The sequence below is a fragment of the Chanodichthys erythropterus genome, chromosome 2, assembly GCF_024489055.1.
Source record: "Chanodichthys erythropterus isolate Z2021 chromosome 2, ASM2448905v1, whole genome shotgun sequence".
NCBI lineage: Eukaryota > Metazoa > Chordata > Actinopteri > Cypriniformes > Xenocyprididae > Chanodichthys > Chanodichthys erythropterus.
In genome coordinates, this window is record NC_090222.1 from 37,630,001 (window position 1) to 37,654,052 (window position 24,052).

Genomic DNA, 24,052 nt, shown 5'->3' on the forward strand with positions numbered 1-24,052 from the left:
ACTAACAGTTAGTGTAAAGAGTTAATAATAATGTTAATGTTCACTTTTAAGATAAAAAAATGTGACAAAGTTCCTATATTGCATTAATGAACAAACTTCTTTAGCAAATGTTTCCAGAAAAAGGAGTGAAAAACATAAATGAACCTAAATGATAAATGAAAAAAGCGAGAGAAAAAAACAAATGAAAAAAGTGCCTGCAGAACAAATACTGGCATTGCATCATTTATTTGAAGCTACGCAATGCCAGCATGTGAAACGGCATCCCGTTATTATATCGGATATACAAATATTTGATTGGCATTTTTAATATGTAAAAATGCCTTAAGATCTAACAGTCTGATCAAATAAGTAAAAAGTACAGTACTAAAAATCACAGCAGATAGTATTGAAATCAGTGTTGTTATTGTTTAAAAACTAACATGATTTTTTGGTAACTTAGAGCTGAAAAATACTACTTTACTAACTAAGTGATAACTGCGACATTTACGCACATTAGTGGTGTGATTATACAGCTCAAAATTACGTACCGGACTTAAATTCAAGTTTTATTCCTAATGAGTGTCAGAAATAAGAAGTGTTTGACTTCTGCTTCAACACACACACACACACAATCTGCTGGGCTAATGATGATAAGGACGGGCCGTGGAGGGACAGTGTGTAATCAGGCAGTCAAAAGCCCAGTCTGGCCAGGCGTGCAGCTTTCAAAAACTTCTTCTAATTGGTCATGCCAGGAGCGAGCTGATTCGCTAACACAGCTGCTTCTGTTATGACAACATCTCAATATGATTAGTTAGTCCTGACGGCGCAATCGAACCTGCTAAGCTCATCGCAGCAGATGCGACAACGACGGCTCCCGGCTCGCTGGACTGCGGCAGGAGAGCAGATCGATGGGAGCAGAGGTAGACTATGTGTGATAGACAATCAAGCACACCAGCGTGGACTGGAAATGGCAACAGACAGGCGTGTGTCTGTGCTCAGAAGGTCTTCACTTGGAAATGCAGTATATATGGAGGATAATGAGCAACATGTGTTATACTGCTGGATGACACTGAAAGTGCTCATAGTGACATGTAACATGTGAAAAAAATCTAAATCAACCCCATTTACTGAAAGCACACTCAATTCATCAGTGCATGTTTATACAAAAAGATTTCTGCACTCAAAAAATAAATAAATAAATAAATCATGGCATATGCAGTAGATTATCAAATATTCACATCTATTTTATTTATAGGGGTCATGAATTTAGAATCAACTTTTCCTTGATTTTTTTTTTTTTTTTTTTTGGGATATATAAGAGGTCATCATACTATAAGAATATGCTGTTTCAGAACTGAAACTTCCTGGTTAGTCCAATAAAAGCTTTTATTCACACCAGACCCAGCGAACGACTCGTCCTGGAATGTGCCTATCTATGATAGATAGGTGAAACGCCAACTTCGCAGAAGAAATCAACGCCTACTTCATCATTGCAACATTAGCCCCACCCGCTGGTGTGTTAGTGAGATGAGGAGGAGAGAAGAGCGATACAGGACTAAAATAACATTACCTTTCAAAGGATCCTAATGCAGGAATATGGTTATTTTTTTTCAACAATGTGAATGTCTCAGTTGAGCTTTATTTATTTGTATTCTGTACATTTCACTGTGGATTCTTTGGTAAATCAATCGCATTTCGACAGTAATGCAACAACATGTCAGTAACTGTGTTCATTCTAATGCCTGATCTGATATTAATGATTCATGTACAGTCAGATGATCTTTGTCTGTGTGTCAGTAAATCAAACCAGTGACTAAACGCTCAACTTCACGTTGGTTCTCTTAGTAGGATGAAAATAATCTGTTATTTAAACAGTGATTAAATTATATAAAGAAAGCGTTCAAAGAACGCTCCCTTTACAATCACTGGAGCTGTCAATCAAACAGTGTGAGTTTATCAGTGACTGAGTTCTGGACTCGCACCAAAACTCACGTTTTATTCAATGAATGTCTTAGTTACATCGCTGTTAGTTATGATGAAAGCATTCGTTAGTGTGCAGAAATTGACAAGATTATTGCTTTCATGATCTCAACAACTACAGTGTTCATCACTGCAACCTTTCATGCCACGATCTAAATATAATGCCACAGATCTACATGTAATGCTATAATCAACACTTTTGACGATTAGTTAACCTTGAGAGTTGTAATAGTAAAAACAAGCTAAACATTTTTGAGAGAGTAATACTGAGCTATTTCATATGCAAAGATGTCAGCCAATCACAGCAGTGGGCGTTTACACTGAAGTCTCACAGCAGACATGCCCCTTAAAACAGAGCGTTCAAATAATAATAAAAAAAAGCCTTTTATTTCTAAATTATGACAAATTTTGATGTAAAAAGCATACTAACATTAGAAGTGCACCCCAGGAAACATTATAAAACAATGCAGTTCATGACCCCTTCAAAATATTGAACACATGCACGACCTCTAAGGCTGCAAAGATGATGTTCTGGGTCACATGATCTCATCATTGATCTTCAATCTGGCTGTTTACAGATGATATACAGCCCATAATATGATCATCTGAAGGAATCTGCAGACTCTGCAGATACTGTCGCAGAACTCAAGTGTGCTGGAGAAAGCGCTGCTCTCATTTCATAATGGGTTGGCCAACAGGACCAATCACACAACTCACATTTTATTCCAAAATCAAGAAGAAAAGAAAAGACTTAATTAGAATTTGGGGATAAAATGAGTATAAAATTATGCTCTATTTAAAGCACTTTTCATAATACATATGGTTTCAAAGCAGCTTTACAGAAAATAATAAAGTTTATAATGTACTCATGCATTAGTCACATTTAGCAGATTAGAGCTGGTTTATATCTTTTGCAATGACATAAACAATCAAGCAGTTGAGATTTGCTCTATAGTGTCGCTTTATGCTAGTATAGAGTATCTATATGGATACATTTGTATATATTTTAACTAACTTTGTATAGAGGTGGCCGATAAAAAAAGGATCTGATGGACCTGCAGTATTCCCATGATTACTCATGCAGGGTTCAAATCATTCACTGTTTGACGGTCCTCATTGTCCCTTTTCAGCTAACATGGTCAGGTAATAGAAATTAATCAAATAAATGCATTAAGGTCTGAAAGATTGAAAAGCGCTAATCTGCAGAATATGAAATGCAGAACCATATTAAAATGGAAATTTGCACAATGGACCTCTTGATTGGTGGACACTCTGGTTAATTAGCACTTGATGTAAAACCACCTTGAAGATTCACCTTTAATTTCACACCATGCTATGCCAGCTCAATAAAACTGTGAAAATGGCCCCAGGAACATATTTACGGTCTAAAACATGATTACATCCCATTTACCACTTCATAATTTCAAGTCGTCTAACTAAAGCCTTTATTTTTCATTCACCATTTAATTAGCAGTCCACGGTTTCTTCTTTTTTCTTCTCTATTTTTCTACCTCATTCCAAGAAGGCAGTTATAGTTTCCTCATTATTACATCTGCGGCTCCACTGAAATTTTGTCCAGGTGCTACTGCAAATGTAAAACTTCACAAACCCTCCAGGCAAGAAAACAAGTTCATTTCATGGCTCTTATTTACCTTCTCTCGGCACTGAGGGACGGATCGCACACGCTCAGACTCAACCGGTTCAAACCCATCAACTGCAAACAATCACCAACCGCACCTGGCAGCCAATCAGATGTTTTCATGCTCCAAATCAACTTAGGGACTCATTTTCAGAGAGCAGAGCAAAGCTGATTGGCTGAGAGCAAAATGGCTTGGCGCAGTCAACAGTCTAGAAATTCAGAAGTCGTTGTGCTCTGGTCATGACAAACGATTGTGCATTGGAAAACAATCAAGATCATTCATGGGAAATTAATTACAAACATTGTTCATCTTTGTAAGAGGATTGTTTAGTTGTGATGTGATAAATTCAGACCATTGAATCATAAGAAGAGGGTTATTTGTACAACAAAGTAAAACACATTTTCATGTCTGCATGCGTCTTAAAGGGCCACCGAAGTGCCTTGAAACCCACAACATTATTCAGTGTGTTCATGCAATGTCCACTAAAACAGGAAGACAAAAATAAAATATTATAATCACAGCTTGGCCAGAGTTGAACTCATTAAAACTGCAGTTTCCTTCTAATCTCTAACCGTTTCTCCTCCGTATCACTTTAAAATATCATTCTGTGCAGAATTCAAATGGGTCCGATTCGTTTTGTGGTCTGCACCAAATCGTGCATATGATCTGCTCTGTGAGCAGACCGCGCTGCCGTGGTTTGCGTGACACCAGACTTCATTAGCCCCAATGGAAAGGATATTTAAATAGTTCGCTATCCCCTATATAGTGCACTATGTGCCATTTGCCACATAGAAAAGTGCCACAGCTTCAATGTAGGGGGCGGGACACTTTAGATTCTAGAGAGCATTTGATTGGACAGAAGATTTGATGAGAAGCTGAAGTCCACGGTGCAAATCTGTGATCCATTTTAACGGAAGTGAAAGACTAAGACTATCTTCTAAATGCAAATTTTGTCATTGGAATTTTGTTTTGGAGCACACTAGTTTATAGATCATAGTAAGGCTTACATATTCATATTTAAAGCCAAAAAAACATCAATTTTGATTTCATTGGGACTTTAAAGGGATGGTTCTGTGATTATTCAGTCATTTTACTCTAAACTTGTTTGACTGTCGCTTGTTTGACTTGTTTCACTGGCTACAATTTTGCTGATTGGGAAATTAAATTTTATACGATTAAACTTGGCTTTGGCATGCTAAAATTACTTGATTTTGAGTCATTTTACTTGATTTAGCTAGATTTAAAAAACACTTTCAATCTTTCAGATGCAGATTGACCACCCTTATCAAAACTACATGGTATATCAGCTGGGCAAAAAGACCATAATATGAGAAATTTTATAAATATATTATTTATAATAAAGTTAATTTTTTTAGGCTATACAATTTAAAAAAAAAGAAAAAAAAAAAAAGAAGCAAATTACCAATACAATAGTAAACCAAATAAACTTATTTCTGATACAGTAGGTTTATTTATAATGTAAACATTTATTTAACTGTTGGATTGACATTAATGCCAGACATGTATTTAATTGGGCTGCTGACTGCATGTATGTAATATAATGACACAGATCCAGTTTTTACCCACCTGTTTACGTCCACTTTTTTTTTTTTTTTTTTTAATTTTTGACTTTCTTAAATTACAACAGAAGCAAATTCATTTAAGTTGTTCATGTGTAACCAGAACAGCATAAATATAAACAGAGGAAAAGTGATTGAACTAAAAACGGCTTCCATGGTCATCAAGAGGCTTAAGGGCTTCTGGGTAAAACTGGTCAACAGCGATTAGTGAGCGCTGTAGATAAGGCTGTCATGACTACCGGACGTCATGATGAAGACATGATCTCATCGTCAGCGGACTGAAATATCCCACAGTCCCTCATTTTCCTGTCGACTTCTGACTTATTTTCATCTAAGTCGTTACTGTAACAAATTCTCCAATCTCCTTTAATCCTCCTGCTTCGTAATACAGTTGTGGCCAGTTTTTCATTACCTTGCTTGTAATTCCAAAGGGATTCCCTGACGATTTTCCCTTAATCTTGCTGTTTTTATCTACATACTAAAAGTAAATACAGAATTTTCTTTGAATCAGTGCTAGTAGATGAATACAAGTGTAAAAGCCTTTATGGATGGACACAAAATAAAAATGATTTTGAAAGAAAATCTCATCTGAGAAATGTCAGTATCAGAACAAACTCTGCAATAAAAAGCCAGAGATCTCAATGTGAACTCCGATGTTTCTCATCAAATTCATCACTAACACTTAACAATAAAGTCCCATTAGTTTGTGTTAATTAATGCATTAACTAACAATGAGCAATGAGAAGTACATATGTTATAATGCTTATCAATCTTTGTTAACATTAGTTAATAAAAATACAACTGCTCATTGTTAGTTCATGTACATAAAAACAGTATTTACAAATGCAAAATTTGGTATTGATGTATTTGTAAATCAACTGAGATGAATATATGCTTTAGCATGTAAACACACTCATTCTCTCCATCATATGATTGTGTCCGTTTGGACCTCGGCTGCCTCAGGCTCCAGCGCTCACGTAAACACCCGGAAATCTCCCTGTACAGCCATATCTGCCTCCTGACACTCACTTTACATGCAATCAGGGGCCGGTACCGCAGGGGCCCCGCTCAGCATCCTCAATCACAGCTGCTGCCGGGATCCAAACATCTACTCCAATCTGGATCAGTGCACGACCCACACTACCTACCTGCTAACCTGTGTCAATCAACTAGAGGGTAGAAGAAGTCAAACTCGATTGAGTTTTATCAACTACTTCTGTAAAACTACACCATGTTTGTGTGGGTTTCTTCATCTTTTTACAATCTATCTATAAAGAAAACTAAGAAACTGTGCCAACAACAACAACAGTACCTTGCAATTCACTATTTTCCCAAACCTGATTCTAGCTAAAATAGGCACCTGCGTCGTAGATCACTTTGGATAAAAGTATCTGCCAAATGCATAAAAGTAAATGTACTTTAGATGTAAAGGATGTGAGAGGTGATAAAAACTCTTGGCAAACGCATAAATGGCCAAAACATAAAACAATGAAAAGATGGTGAACCTGTGCAAAAAACTGCCAATGCCCTCTCTCACTCTCTCTCTCACACACACACGAAATGTTACACTCTGATCCATATTTATTAAATATGATAATATAAAAAGCAACAGATTTCTATTGGTGGCAATCCATCCATCCATCCATCCATCCATCCATCCATCCATCCATCCATCCATCCATCCATCCATCCATCCATCCATCCATCCATCCATCCATCCATCCATCCATCCATCCATCCATCCATCCATCCATCCATTTGTATGTCTATGATCTTTAAATCTTTAAACTTCAAGGATTTTTAAACTTTTGTCAAGCCAGCATTTAAAAGTTGGCTTTTTTAAATTAAATATTACAGTTTCTTTGAAATTCAATTCATTTTAATGAATCATTTAAATTTATATACCTATTGTAATTCTGCATCCTGTTTTCTTCCTCGATTCTCATTCAGTACAGAAAGTAAACTCTGATTCTGTGCTGACCTGCAGAGATCGCTCCTCCCACACCATTTACACCTTATCCGGCTCGTTTCGCCACCCTCAGCAGAACACAAGGTATCATGGGACATAATGGGGAAGCAGCTTACACAGAGTGATATATAAAACACCTTTAATAAAGCACAATTCTTTGCTGATAAAGGCCTGGACTACAGACAGGTTTTTCAGGGTCGAGGGAGTCTAAGATACAGAAGCAACAACGTGTTGATGTATTAATGCCACCAAATCAGCCCTCGCCAAATGAACCACCTCCCAGTGTGCATTTGTCACTGGAAAACATTTCGTTTAAGCTTCATTGACTTTCTTTAACCAGATTTAAGCCTTGATGGTTTAAAACTAAAATTAGGAAGGAAACTCATTAAAAATGTTTTATAGATCTATTGACATAGTCTTCCTGAAAAGTCAAATACCTCTTGTCGAGAATGCATCAGGATAAACACAGGTCAAACTAATCGATAACTTAAACTCCACTCGAGGACCATTGCCCTTTTGATGCTGGTCTTTGACCCCATCCATAATTACGCAATGCCACACTGGTGCAAAACCCTACTGAATCATAAAAGTGACATTAAAAAAAAATAATTAAAATAAATGAGTCACCTTACAGTCTTAAAAGATACATAAGAGTAAAGGTCACCACAAGTTCCCATGAGAGGCTTTCGCAATGGGTAGCTATAGGAACTAAGTTATAGGAACTAGACACCAGGGCAGTTCCCAGAGCGCTACATTTTCCCCTTGGACCATTTTCCTGGTTGTACTCACACAGCCAGTAGGCTGAAGTAACGTAAACCAGCCAAGAACTGGAGGTCTCTGGTGTCTCCAGAATGTGTCTGTGAAGTTTCAGCTCAAAATACCCCACAGATCATTTATTATAGCGTGTCAAATTTGCCCCTATTTGGGTGTGAGCAAAAACACAGTTTTTGTGTGTTTCCCTTTAAATGCAAATGAGCTGCTGCTCCCCGCCCCCTTTCCAGAAGAGGGCGGAGCTTTAACAGCTCAACAACAACAAAGCTGGAGAATCTCACGCAGCCAAAATGAGGATTGTCAGTAACGGTGTTCAGCCTTACATTGTTCAAACCGTCGACACTGATGGAGAGACTCAGGAAGAAGTTACAACTTTTAGACGTTTCTGAATGGTTAGTGGATAAATTGATGTAGTTGCTGTGGAGTTGATTCAACTCATCCACTAGCATGTGCCGTCATGTTCATCTTTTGTGCAAAACCCAAATGGATGACCACTCTACATAGCGTATCTTTTTACCAAACAGAGCCATACACACCAGGCTAACGTTTATGATTGCTATCAAATGCTCTAATATTTTTTCCAAATTATTGCTCAAACAGAAAATCTCAGTTTAGCAATCAAGCTTGCCAGGATCAACTTGCAGGCTATCCAAGTCAACGAGACTCTAAATAGTGTTCAGTGCTCGTCTGTGCAGCCAGCGGCAGAACATTTAGCATGCTTTGCTCCAACTTTTGCCATGGCGTTAGAACTGGTACCCCGTTGTCGCTTGCGAAAACAAAATGGCGGTGCCGTGGATGGAAACATGCAGATTAAGGGGCGGTAATATTATAATAAGTTCCCATTCATACGTCGAACAAACAAAAACAAAAAATATATAAAAATAAAAGATAATTCAAAATATTAGTAAATACTATAATGGATTTAATAGTATACAAGTACAATAACCGTGTATTCAGCAAGAATTGCAGTGACCTGGGACAAGATGAGAGCAGAATCTCTATAAATAAAGGACTTGACTTGACGATATGAAAAGAATAGAAAGCACATGCTTGGAAAGAGCACTGTCAGGAGCGCTGTCAATCCCATTAGCGCCTACAGAACATCTACAGTTACAGGAAACAGGCGTGAGATTGGAGGAGGTCGACATCACGGGCTGTTCCTGTTACCGGAAAAGAGGTGTTCTTGTCAAAGCAGCGTGTTTCATAATAGGCTGGATGAATTTGAGGCCTGCTGCATGTTTTTAATGTACAGCTTACTGTATGTTATTGACCTAGATATCAGCAGTGAACATAATAAAGGGCTGCATTGCTCTTTAATCTGTTATTGTGGGTTATCTGTGACTGAATGCTGCTAGTAAACAATGCATTAAGACTGCTAACCTCACTCGTATTTTTCTACATGCGGCTGGTTGGGAAAATGGACAGACAATGCAATGAACACAATGAACACAATACAATGAATGAACAAGTGAAAGTGCAAAACACTTTGTGCAGAACTCAAAGTGTGAGTCTAAATAAACAAGACTCGCTTCTTTTATAATAATATTAGGAACATGCATTTAAAGGATTAGTTCACTTCAGAATTAAAATGTCCTGATAATTTCCTCACCCCCATCATGTCATCCAAGATGTTTATGTCTTTCTTTCTTCAGTCAAAAAGAAATGAAGGTTTTTGAGGAAAACATTCCAGGATTTTTCTCCATATAGTGGTCTTCAACAGTTATCAACGGGTTGAAGGTCCAAATGTCAGTTTCAGTGCAGCTTCAAAGAGCTCTACATGATCCCAGACGAGGAATAAGAGTCTTATCTAGAGAAACTATCAGTCATTTTCTAAAAAAAAAATACAAATTATATAATTATTAACCACAAATGCATATCGTGCACTGCTCTGCAATGCAGTACAGTGGTCTCGTCTCCTCCAACTTCAAAATCAAATCCGACATTGATGTTTTTACCTTTTTTTTTTTTTTTAGAAAGGCCGTTTGATTTAATCTTTGCATGTTCTCTTTGTAAACACTTGCTCGGTACTATCGCCTAGTCACACGTGACCTTTCCAACGTGATTACGCAATGCGTGGCGCATCGCAGAGCAGTGCAAGATAAGCATTTGTGGTTATAAAGTATATCATTTTTATTTATTTTTTTAGAAAATGACTGATGGTTTCTCTAGATAAGACTCTTATTCCTCGTCTGGGATCATGTAGAGCTCTTTGAAGCTGCTCTGAAACTGACATTTGGACCTTCAACCCACTGAAGTCCACTATATGGAGAAAAATCCTGGAATGTTTTCCTCTAAAACCTTCATTTCTTTTCAATTAAAGAAAGAAAGACAAACATCTTGGTTGACATGGTGGTGAGTAAATTATCAGGAAATAATAAGTCTGAAGTGAACTAATCCTTTAACAAGCAATGAGCATCAGTTTTGAAGTCATTTGAAGGCATGTCAATCCACTCTGCAGCCATTTCTTTTCTATGTAAGCAATAGTCTTATAAGTACAGAGCCATCTACTGGAGAGGCACGGAAAGCTCCAAAGCTTATAACCAAGTTCACGTTTTAATAATGCTTTAAATTACAAAGAGTCTAACAAAACATTATCAAAAATGTAATTTTAAAGTCTCAAATAAATTTAAAGTCTCTGGTCAGGTCCATTTTGCATTTTGATTGAGATCTGCACACTTAAACAGAAAAAGACTATTTGACTGACGTAAAACAATGAGCCAAAGGTTTTTTGTTTTGTTTTGTTTTTAAAAAAACCATGATGTTTAACAAGCAGCTCTCAAATATCTCTGGATGATCATGTCACATTTGTGAATTAATGCCATTTTTAACTCAATGCAAACACATTTAAGAGTGGCAGCAGATGGGAAGATTATCACTGAATAACAACTTAAAATTGCATGCCATATGCACAACTTATCTTTCTAGGGTGTTTTATGGCCTTTTTTGGAGCTTGACAGCATAAATCACTATCCCATTTCCATTGAAAACAGAAGCCGTTTCATTGAAGAAAGAAAATAAATGCAGGGCCAGAACAACATTAGGAGGAGTAAATAAAGATATTTAACTATACAGCACATCTAGTGCCTTTTATAAATATAGGCAGTTGCTTTTCTAGCTGATTACACAAAGAATGGGTTGAAATGTCTCCTCTGGCTCTGTGTTTGACTGAGAGCCAGGTCTGTTTAGCTTTCCGGAATTCATTCCCACCGCTCGTCTAATCCAGTTGCCAAAAGAGGCCGAGATGTTGGAGGTTATTTGAAGGTCAGCTTTGAATGTTAGTTTGTCTCAGTTTTGGTGAAATGCGAGGGAAGGAAAGCAAACGTTTCCATGGACACATGATAAATCGACTTGGACTTCATTAAAAAAATCCCACAATGCTCCTCTGCATCGGCGCCTCCAGACCAGACACAGGGGGTGTAGGGGCGGATTTGGAGGCAGTCCAGGGTCAGAGTTTTGCACAATCCAACTGGCATGTAGCGCATTTGTTCTTTCCGGCTGGAAACGTTGGGCGGTACAACGATTTGCTCCATTTATAAGCCTGAACAGACGCAACATTCCCATTCCAAACTATTGTTTCTCATTGGGCTGGAGCTGAGGAACCATGTGAGTGATAAACAACTTTTACAAAAGCAAAGACTTAGGATCGTTTCCTAGGCGAGGAGCTGTACCGCCTCAAGCTATTTTCTCTTATTTCCCCCTTCATTTTCTAACAAGAGTGCTTTAAATGCATCTGAATCAGCAGTATGTAAATCAGAACTCACACCCAGAGAACCGTCTGAACAGACTGAATTACATTAGCACATTTAGTGTGCTTTCACAGCGTCTGGAGCGCATGGGCTTTGACAGCGCGCTATTGACGCTATCATTGATTAGGTGTTACAAACAAGTTAGTTAGGAATCCATGGATTTTATTGAGAGCGCATCTCCGGGTTTATCCTGTGACTACCTACCAATAGATTACAAGTCCAACGCAATCGATAACCTTGATCACAGCAGCGGAGAGAAACATTAAGCTGTTCTTCTGACATGATTTTTCAGTGCTGTTTGTTAAGGCGGCGTTAATATTACCATTGCTCTAACTCAGGGTCAGTCATGTGATTACATCTCTAGTAGTAATTACTAAAGTGTAGCACAGAGACTTGCATGCCAGGCACACTCCAAATTTATAGTCCTGGGTAGAGTTTCCCAAAAGCATCGTAAGCCTAAATTGATCATAGCTCCATTGGTGGCAATGCGTATGTGCACAGGCGAAAACGATTCCGTTTTTAATGTTTAAAGGTTTAAGTACATGCCACAACAAAAACTAAAACTACATATTTTCGTAAATATTTATTTTATTTTAGTTAGTTTCAAAATGATGAAAATGTATTTAAGTTTAGTTTCAGTTTTTTTCTAATAATGTTATTTTTAAAATTTTTATTTAATTTAACGCTTTGGTGCTGTTTGAAAAATGTAACTTTTTGTTTTGTTTTTAGAATTGATTACTTCATCGAAATGGTACGAAACTTGGTAAAGGTTTTGGCACTTGCTATGTGAACACACACACACACACACACACACACACACACACACACACACACACACACACACACACACACACACACACACACACACACACACACACACACACACACACACACACACACACACACACACACACACACACACACACACACACACACACACACACACACACACACACACACACACACACACACACACACACACACACACACACACACACACCAAACAAAATCTTACTAAAAGAGTTTTAGAATAATGGAAAATACATTTCATATAAAATGTTAAAAATAGTATTTTTATGAACTTGTCCTATTAATAACGCGTATATATATATATATATATATATATATAAAGCTTATATATATATATATATATATATATATATATATATATATATATATATATATATATATATATATATATATATACACAGGTATCTATATATATATTTTTTTTTTTTTTAGTTTCACTTTTTTTTTCTTTTTTTTCACTTCAGCAGTAACCTGACAGGTGTCTTCTTTAGAAAGAAAGATATATATATATATATATATATATATTATATAAAAGATTATATATATATATATATATATATATATATATATATATATATATATATATATTATATTATATTATATTATATTATATTATATTATATTATATTATATTATATTATATTATATTATATTATATTATATTATATTATATTATATTATATTATATTATATTATATTATATTATATATATATATACATACATATACATATACATACATACATATATATATATTATATAATATAAAAAATATCTTTAAAAAGATATAAAACTTATCTGTGCTAGTCTGTGCTCCAAAGCATTCAAGATTTACAACAGTTATGTTGGAAATTTTATTTTCAGGCCTATTGCTCAAAAAGTGGTTAACAGGTAATAAACAGTTCATAACTATTCCATAAATATAATTTAGTACCATAAAATACCCTAAAAATACAAAATATTATATATATGACCAAAACTTTGTTATAATGTTATAATGTTTTAATGTTTTTTTCTTATATATATATATATATATATATATATATATATATATATATATATATATATATATATATATATATAAAGAAAAAAAACATTATTAAAAACAAAGTTTTGGTCATTTTTGAGGTTTAACAAAATGTTTCTTAAATTTAATTTTCATTTAATTTATGGTAATATAAGATCCATATAGAAATGCCCTACTTAATTTATTCAATAAACTTCATCTGTTTAATGTAATCAGTCATGTTTTGTCTTATTCTATTAGTTATTAAGGAGGCTCCTTTTTTCAGCACCCTAATAAATAAATGTATAACATGTTTTATTGTTTTCTTTGTCATAAAAGCTTCATTCAAACTTTGCATTCTGGATTCTGATTCAACTTCCAGCATACTTCTATTTGCATACTAAATAGTGATCGTCTTGTCTTTTCTGCATCTATTTTACTATCTATAGCTATCAGCAGTAAAGCATCAGAACCAAAGCCGCCTAAGACATTATTCTTTTGTTGCAAGCACTGCTTTCTCCTTCAGGAAATGCAAATGAACTTTAACAATGTAAAGCCTGTGCTGAAATCCTTTTTATTAAACAGCACGGAGACCAGGGTGATTTATTGTTCAAGGTTTTTATCATCTAATGTCTCTCTAAGAGTCATGCATTTGGTGTCCTCGAGCGCTGCTCTCTGTCCAGTGATGTCGGTTTCTCGTCACTCTATTACAGCTGTGTTACTGTATCCAGTGACCCCGCTGACCTCTAGCTCTGTCTGTAATGAACAGTAATGGCCTGCAGCTCTGAGCACTAGCACACGCACAGATCCACTCGCCATGAGAGCTGCTAAATGAGAGTGAGAGAGGGTAATACGTAATAGATGAAAACTGGCTGATAGTGCAAATAAAGGAGAGACGGGAGGCACACATGCACTAACGGAAATGAAAATGACGATAATATACAGGAAGAAAAACAACAGGGTGGCTGTGGGAAACGAAAAAAATTGTAAACTTAAGTACATTCTTCAGTAGTGTCCAGCTCTGCTGCAGAGCAAGTACATGACTTGCTACTGCCAAAACTTACACAACACCCTGCTGTGAGTAAGACATGCTGCTGCTGTACAATATAGCGTACATGAATTACCCGTAGCAGATCTATACAGGTGGAGCTGGGGAAGGTGGAGGGTTTCTGAAAGCATGTTGCAATGCTATGACAAATGCTGACCAAGTATTTGAAGGTTGAGCAGCGAGCTCATTGGCTGCTGATATTGCAGGAACCAATCAGCTGTGCCCTATAGAGAATTATGTGATTGCACGCATATTGAGTTAAGGACCTATCAGCCTGAGCCATCTAGAGCTTCATGACAGAACTTTGTATTTGAACTACTTTGAATAATGAGTTGCTACAGTTGCAAATGTGCTTGGCTTGGCAACCACTGGCCTTAACACACACAAACGCACATGGGCCCTGAAATCCGCACGGCAGAGAGAGACAGTCGATATCTCCCTACTGTGCTTCAGTTCTCACAGCATCGCCTCACTGAATGCCCGCTGTGCAAACAGCGTCAGACCGCACAAAATCATCCAAATAACAGAGCGCAATCAAGACAATACACATGCAATTCAAAGTTTAGCTCTTAGTCTTTTCTAAATGACAGGTGTATTAGATTTGTACAGAATTAAAATCAAAATGATAGTGATTTTCCATCAGGGAAAACTAGTCATGTCCGTATAAGGCTTAAAGTGAATCTACAAAGTGAGTGAAATACTCATTAAGCAGTTTGATCATTCAATCAAGCACTCTACATCTCGCACGGGACGAAGGCTTTCTGATCATTAATCAAGTCAACGAAATAGCTTTCATCGTATCATGCTGGAGCTTTTCGTGGCCATTGTTGCTTTGTCACTGAGTGATGGCGAGCAGACGCTCATCACCGCCTGGAACAAAACAGCCTGACAGTCACATTCATCCACCAGCTTCATCATAGACCATGACAGGCCTTCACAGTGCTCAATGGGCTTTGATGCCTTAAACATGAACTATTTATTGGATCACATGTCAAAAAGGAAAGTGAACTCTCAGCATAAATTAAAAGCCGCTATTTAGATATGTAATGACATTCTGATTCCTTCATTTACATACACTTTATCATTTCTCTTCTGAGGTCCAAAACAATAATTAAAAACATAACCATAATTTATTTTTAATGACCATTTTCCATGTTAAGACATTCTGAGTGTTTTTAGTCCGTCACATGAGGTTGAGTTAAGTTCTAGTGTTCTGCCGGTTGCCAGGGTGTTGCTCTACGGTTGCCAAGCTGTTCTGGTGATTGCCAATACATGCAGTTGTTAGGGTGTTGCTAATATATTCTGAGTGGTTTTTATTCTGTAATATGTATGTGTTAGAGTTCTGCTGGTTGTCAGGGTGTTGCTATGCAATTGGTAAGACATTGAGTGTTTTTAGTCTGTCAAATGGGGTTGCTAGTGTTCTGCAGGTTGCCAGGGTGTTGCTATGTGGTTGCCAGGCTGTTCTGGTGATTGCCAATACATTGTTATGCAGTTGCCAGGGTGTTGCTATGCAGTTGCTAAGATATTCTGATTATTTTTTAGTCTGTCAAATGCAGTTGCTGATGTTCTGCTGGTTACAAGGGTGTTGTTATATGGTTGTCGGGCTGTTCTGGTGATTGCCAATACATTGTTATGCAGTTGCTAGTGTGTTGCTAAGATATTCTAAGTGGTTTTTAGTCTGTTATATGCATTTGTTACTGTTCTGCTGGTTGCCAGGATGTTGCTATGCAGTTGCTAAGATATTCAGAGTGTTTTTAGTCTGTCATATGGGGTTGCTAGTGTTCTGCAGGTTGTCAGGGTGTTGCTATGTGGTTGCCAGGCTGTTACTATGCAGTTGTTAAGATATTCTGAGTGGTTTTTAGTCTGTCATATGCGTTTGTTAGTGTTCTGCTGGTTGCCAGTGTGTTGCTATGCAGTTGTTAAGACATTCTGAGTGTTTTAGTCTGACATATGGGGTTGCTAGTGTTCTGCAGGATGCCAGGCTGTTCTGTTGAGCGCCATTACATTGCTATGCAGTTGCTAGGGTGGGTGCTAAGATAGTATGTCATCTGGTTTGTTAGTGTTCTGCTGTTTGCCAGGGTATTGCTATGCAGTTACTAAGATATACTGAGTGTTTTTTTAGTCTGTCATATGGGGTTGCTAGTGTTCTGTACGTTTCCAGGTTTTTGCTATGTGGTTTCCAGGGTGTTCTGGTGACTGCTAATATATTGCTATACAGTTGCTAGGGCGTTGCTTTGTGTTTGGATTCACAGCCTTCACTGAAAAAAATAATGTGCTCAATTAAATGAAATTCAAGAAAACCTTTTCACATAATCAAGTTGTCTGAATGAATCTCAAGGACTATAGCTATCAATTGTGCATGATAAATATAACTTGTTTTCGAACCATTTTATCATCCGTCACCTCTCACCACGAATAAAAAAAAATTGGTAACACTTTATTTTACAGTGTCATTGATACATGCAGTTACATGCAGTTACTATAGTAATAACTATAAATTATGCATAATTACATGCAACTAACCTTAAACCAAACCAAACCCTAATCCTAACCCTATAGTAAGTGCATGTAGTGACTTAATAATACGCAATACTTAAATGTATAATTACAGTGTAACAAAGACACCTTAAAATAAAGTGTATCCAAAACATTTTTTTCTTCTCCTATGTAAATAACACATGTGAAAACCTGTAGGCAGAACAGAAATAAGTCACCTTCTATATGAGAATTATTTGTGTATGGATCGGTTCTGAATTATTCATTTCCTGTTTTCTACTGTATTTTCTAGTTTGCTTCACAATAATGAAAAAGAAATGTCCCTAAAGTAAAGCTTCAGAACAGGAACTGAATGTGGAGGCAGCCAAAAGAAAAAAGGCATTAAAGGGAATATGAGATATGAGCGCGTGGAACATGCTGCAGATGTTTGTCCCTCTGTCCCAGAGCTCACAGGTAACATTTCAGTGACTTTCAGTATATCAGCATGTTTTCGACAAGTTGGCTAAATGCAGATGCAATCTTCCCGTGGGTATATTTACTCATGGGATTGAACCAAAGGACACAGCGTTCAATCTCATACTCGGCTTCACAGGGACACATAAAAATCAGGGATCTTGTAAGAGGCGGGAAACCTGTTCACGACAAGAAACGCATACACCCACCGGCTTATCGGATTAGTTGTTTCACAAAGTAGAACGTCTTTTTCCCAAGCCTAAAGGCATTTTTCACAAAATGGCTAATTCACACCCTGCATCGGATCATCCGATTGGTAAGACAGATAGTTTCCCGAGGCTAATTGAGTTGCTGTGATGGAAAACAGCAATTAAGTGATAAAGTACTGGAGGTTTGACCCCTGAATCTGAGGCATGTCACTTTTCTGGTAGAAAACACCATAAAACAATTCATAACTATTCAGTGCTTTAGTAAGTTGCTGAAACAGTCCATTTATATGGTGTTTTTGCCACCCCATTCCCTAAAACTCACTTTAGATGTCAGCCAGACAGTTTACTCCTGTCTGCCTGGGTGTTGCTATACAGTTGCTAAGACATTCTGAGTGTTTTTAGTCTGTCATCTGTCATTTTAGCCTGTGCTCATGTTCTGCAGGTTGCAAGTTGTTGCTATGTGGTTGTCAAACTGTTCTGGTGATTACCAATATATTGCTATGCAGTTGCAAGGATGTTACTAAGATATTCTGAGTGGTTTTTAGTCTGCCATATGCGGTTGCTGGTGTTCTGCTGGCAACTAGGGTGTTGCTACAGTATATGGTTGCCAGGCTGTTTTGGTGATTACCAATACATTGCTTTGCAGTTGCTAGGGTGTTACTAAGATATTCTGAGTGGTTTTAGTCTGTCTATGCATTTGTTAGTGTTCTGTTGGTTGCCAGGGTGTTGCTATGCAATTGCTAAGACATTCTGAGTGTTTTTTAGTTTACCATTTGGGGTTGTTAGTGCCCTGCTGGTTACCAGGGTGTTGCTATGCTGTTGCCAGGCTGTTCTGGTGATTGTCAATACTTTGGCTTTGCAGTTGCTAGGGTGTTGGTAAGATATTCTGAGTGGTTTTAGTCTGTCTACGCATTTGTTAGTGTTCTGCTGGTTGCCAGGGTGTTGGTATGCAATTGCTAAGACATTCTGGGTGTTTTTTTTAGTCTGCCATTTGGGGTTGCTAGTGCCCTGCTGGTTATCAGGATGTTGCCATGCTGTTGCCAGGGTGTTCTGGTGATTGCCAATACATTGCTATGCAGTTGCTAAGATATTCCAAGTGGTTTTAGTCTGTCTGTGCATTTGTTAGTGTTCTGTTGGTTGCCAGGGTGTTGCTATGCATTTGCTAAGACATTCTGAGTGTTTTTTTTAGTCTGCCATTTGGGGTTGCTAGTGCCCTGCTGGTTACCAGGATGTTGTCATGCTGTTGCCAGGATGTTGTCAGGCTGTTGCCAGGCTGTTATTTGTGATTGCCAAGCAATTGCTATGCAATTGCTAGGGTGTTGCTAAGATATTCTGAGTGGTTTTAGTATGTCTTTGCATTTGTTAGTGTTCTGTTGGTTGCCAGGGTGTTGCTATGCAATTGCTAAGACATTCTGTGTGTTTTTTTTAGTTTGCAGTTTGGTGTTGTTAGTGCCCTGCTGGTTACCAGGGTGTTGCTATGCTGTTGCCAGGTTGTTCTGGTGATTGTCAATACTTTGCTTTGCAGTTGCTAGGGTGTTGCTAAAATATTCCAAGTGGTTTTAGTCTATCTGTGCATTTGTTAGTGTTCTGTTGGTTGCCAGGGTGTTGCTATGCAATTGCTAAGACATTCTGAGTGTTTTTTAGTTTACCATTTGGGGTTGTTAGTGCCCTGCTGGTTACCAGGGTGTTGCTATGCTGTTGCCATGCTGTTCTGGTGATTGTCAATACTTTGCTTTGCAGTTGCTAGGGTGTTGGTAAGATATTCTGAGTGGTTTTAGTCTGTCTACGCATTTGTTATTGTTCTGCTGGTTGCCAGGGTGTTGGTATGCAATTGCTAAGACATTCTGAGTGTTTTTTTTAGTCTGACATTTGGGGTTGCTAGTGCCCTGCTGGTTACCAGGATGTTGCCATGCTGTTGCCAGGGTGTTCTGGTGATTGCCAATACATTGCTATGCAGTTGCTAAGATATTCCAAGTGGTTTTAGTCTGTCTATGCGTTTGTTAGTGTTCAAGATCGTCCTGACAGTCATATTACTGTCTACTTGAGACTAAAGAGCTCATAAGAATATAATTCTTAATTCGCTCGATTTGATTTCAGATAAGCGGACAGTACTGACCTTTCGTATTGTCTATAAACAGTAAAAATACATTTTCCTTACTTCTTTAGTAATGCAACATTCGAAATGTCAAGTGTGCTGATATTTCAACAGTACAGGTGGCATTATTACTGTATAGTCCGACATGACCAGGTCTACAGCTGCATGACTCTGACTAGACAGACGTCCAATATTACTGATTCTGCATTGAAAGCAGATTGATTTATTATGAAGAGAGTTATAGAGCGAACAATAGAATACAATAGCCAGGAAGAACAATAACAACATACAAAGCCTAAACCTGCAATCAGTTTGCACGACATGTGCAACAATCATATTCAATCCTGTGAGACGAGACAGAAATGCTTTTTGGCTTCCTTAAAAGACAACCTCCTGCAAACTGAAGAAAATAATAAAACTCACAGAGCGCATGTAAAATGATAACCTCACTCACCAAACATATTCCCAATGTGTCCATTCCTGGTGAGGGGTCGAAGTTCATTCTTGCCCCAAGCATACTGTTTATAGTTGTCCCAGGCAAACTTCATCATCTGAAAACACAAAACAAACAGGTTGAAATGTGAGAAATCACGTCCAGTGAAACATTTAATGTTCCCCTACTGTACTTCGATATGGCAAAAACAGGATATCAGGATGCAAATGCCTCTAAAGCCATCAAGTGCAGACATTCACCGATCATCAATGACAGAAAATGTGGGCTTTTATGCATTAGAAGACAAAACTTCTGGTGCAGTGAAGCATGGATAAATTCAGCGGAAGGCTGGAAACATTTCAAGAAGAAATATGGGGATGTTATGAATGACAAGGAAAAAACAACAAAGAATTCAATCATGTTCCACAAGGTCTATTTATTTCTGCTGAAAGCAACACACTGTCATAATTGGCTGTGCTGTAACACGGGCAGGCCTGTGGGATCACATTAATCAAATAAATACATACATTTATGAACAGACAGACAACGTCAAAGAAATGGATCATTACCTACACACTTTATCAAGTAAATAAATTAATAAACACATCAATAATTGTTGTTTTCTCATAACCACTGCACAATTAAACAAACTGCTATGTTTATTGTATGTTTCTTGAGCAGCAAATCAGCATATCAGAATGATTTCTGAAGGATCATGTGAAACTGAAGACTGGAGTAATGATGCTGAAAATTCAGATTTGATCATAAATTAAATTTGACAAAATATTCAAATCACTTATTTAAATTGTAATAATATTTCACATTATCACTTTTTTTACTGATCAGATAAACACAGCCTTGATCAGCCTTCTTTCAAAAATATTATATTGCAGGTATCAATTATTTATCCATACACATCATTATTCTTTTAGTCGTAATAACTTCCCCTCTCTCTTGCAGCACCATTTCTTCTCTTCTCTGATGATGAGGGCAGGGCAACCTGTCACTCACATGAGATCCACCAATAACAAACCACAACCATCCAACCTTCCAATCAATTCCACATGGATTAAATCAAGCCCCGCCCTACATTTCTTCTTGTTTGAGAAGCAGTTTCACATGGATATTTGAAGAAAAGTCTCAAAATTTCCTTTTCATGGCGACTTAAAGACCGAAACTTAAAATTCTACCTAAATCCTATAATTTTTTTGAATGGCTTTTAGGCAGGAACATCACAAAGAACATCGGCTCTACTGCTGCTGCTGCTTTCAAACCTCTGAACTCCAGCAGCAGATCTGCAGTCATGGATCTGCATGTCTCCTGGGCTTGAGCTCTGAATGAGTATTTCAGCACAGCCAGGAGCTTTGGATGGCGCCTGGCACCAACAACCTCTACAAGGCAAGGTCTGAAAAAGACTTTCTTCCCTGGAGGAGGAAGCCAATAATTGATGTGGGATCACCTCCAACAACGCAATAAAAAGGCTTCTCGACATGATAGGGAATTAGCAGGAAGAAATTCCAACTGTGATACATGGCGATACTTATTTTAGCTCGACACGAAGGAGCAGCTGGGCTGGGATGTGGACGAGTCGTGCATTTCATAAAGCTTTTGTGATCTTCTGTTAGTGATGAGCACTAGTGGGCTTTTTGCTCACAAACGTTTTGGTTTCCACACATTCTGTAGCTTTGTTGGCCACACACTCTCTCCTCAGGGAGTTCAGGGCCAAAGAAAAGGAAAATACATAGCAGGTTTTCTACCTGTTTGAACTTCATGTCCACTTTATCTACAGTAAAGGCACTGATAACCACACAAAAAGCTGCTGAAAGATTTAGAATATACAGTTTATCTCATAAACACAGTCCAGATTATATGTAATAAATCGCTGTCACAGCAAAATCAAACATACATGTCCTTATGTGTTTTCTATGTGAATATATGTTAAAATGTAATTTATTCCTGTGATCAAAGGGTCACATGATCCTTCAGAACTCATTCTAATGTATTGATTTACTGCTCAAAAAACAATTCTTAATTTTATTAATGTTTAAAACAGTTGTGCTGCTTCATCTGGAAAATGGGATAAACTGCCATTTTAAAGTATGTATGGGTCAATGACGTGACGGGTCTTTTTTTATTTTTTTGTCCAAAGGCCTTAATAATAATAAAAAACAAAGATATGACATCCAAAGTATGTAAGGTAGTACAACTAGATCACTTTTATTAAATCCAAAAGGTTTGAATTATATTTTGCTACATATAAAGGTATTTTAAAGATTTTGAAGTGTCAAAAGGTCATTCGGTTTAACCGTCCAAAGGCCAATACAGCCATTTAATTTGTGATAAAAATATCTTATTATGTAATAAATGTATTTATTTTTTATTCTGTCATGATTTTATAACATCATATATCAACAGTGCAAAATGATATTAAATTATGTGTAGAAGTCGTTGCTTTGAGAAAGAATGTCTGGAAAAATTAATGTCATTGATGTCATTCGGAGTAACCAATATAAAGGGATCATTTTGGATCAAGTCATGTGGTCAATATCATGTGACAGGATGTGACATCATTCATTCTGCAAAGGACCACATGATCGTGAAGCAAAGTAACTAACTCTCTTAACTATTTGAAAAATTCATGTTTTCACTTGTCCCGAAACATCATGTCATTCGGTACAACCGCTATAAAACATGAAAAATGTTGTAATATTTTAAGAACTTGTACTAAATATAAAATGTTTGATTGTCCTTTTGCTAGCTAGCTAGATATCAGCCTGTTAGCACTGTTTGAAAATACGAAAACCGAAATTTTGGTTAAACCGAATGACTTTTTTTGTGACAAATTTTGTCCATCTTGTAATAAATGACAAAAGCAGTGTTAATTGATTATAAAAACCACATAATCTCATTGTTAACACTTAATAAAACTTCAAAATTAATTATGTCTCCATTATGTTTTTTCTTTTACACTTTTCGTGAATGACCCATATATATATATATATATAATCTGTGAATATTCATCTAAATGAATTCAGGTCAGCCTGATGAACGGTCTACAGAGAACTGGCACTCTTCATGACATAAAATTTAACATGACTAAGCTGTTGGAGATGAACCCTAGGGTTTAGCACATGTGCTTCAGCAAACTGAGCCATGGTTGACTCCACATCATTACCTGTCATCTCTCTATCGTAACTGTAAATGAGATTGCAAAAGTCAAAAAACAAAGTCAGAAACGAGAACGGCTTGCTTTGGTGAGCATGGATATTAGCAGTTAACTTTCAGGATTAGATAACAGCATTAGCTTTCCTGTTTGTGACCAGTAGAGCATGACGCTAAATCCAAGGCCTTGAGTTTGATTCCCGGTAGGGATGATTATGCTGGCAATATAAATGTAAGCAATATAGTGAACACGGTCTCAGAACTCGCTCGCTCACTCACTCACTCACACTAGGGCTGGGCGATATATCACATGCGATTGTCACGCGCATTTCGTCAGTAAAGCCGGTTCCCTGATTACCGCGAAATCGCCATCACCTGCTTTCAAATGGAGCGCCATTTAATAGACAGAACCGTAGATCACTGACAAGCCACGCAATATCGCGTTCATTACGCTCGCTCGCTCGCTCGCTCGCTCGCTCGCACGCACGCTCGCTCGCACGCACGCACGCTCGCTCGCACGCACGCTCGCTCGCACGCACGCTCGCTCGCACGCACGCTCGCTCGCTCGCACGCACGCTCGCTCGCTCGCACGCTCGCTCGCTCACTCGCTCACTCGCTCACTCGCTCACTCGCTCACTCGCTCACTCGCTCACTCCCTCACTCCCTCACTCCCTCAC

The 24,052-nt window shown here is 37.6% G+C and overlaps 1 protein-coding gene across 6 annotated transcripts in view; it reads right to left on the minus strand.

Annotated features, from left to right (window-relative positions):
• LOC137037550 (mannosyl-oligosaccharide 1,2-alpha-mannosidase IA) overlaps window positions 1–24,052 on the minus strand; it is a 266,100-nt gene that overhangs the window by 136,087 nt on the left and 105,961 nt on the right. For all 6 annotated transcript variants that reach the window (XM_067411643.1, XM_067411651.1, XM_067411608.1 and 3 more), the window contains exon 2: window positions 20,235–20,331. In XM_067411643.1, the coding sequence (XP_067267744.1) occupies window positions 20,235–20,331 (97 nt within the window). The remainder of the gene's footprint in view (window positions 1–20,234; window positions 20,332–24,052) is intronic.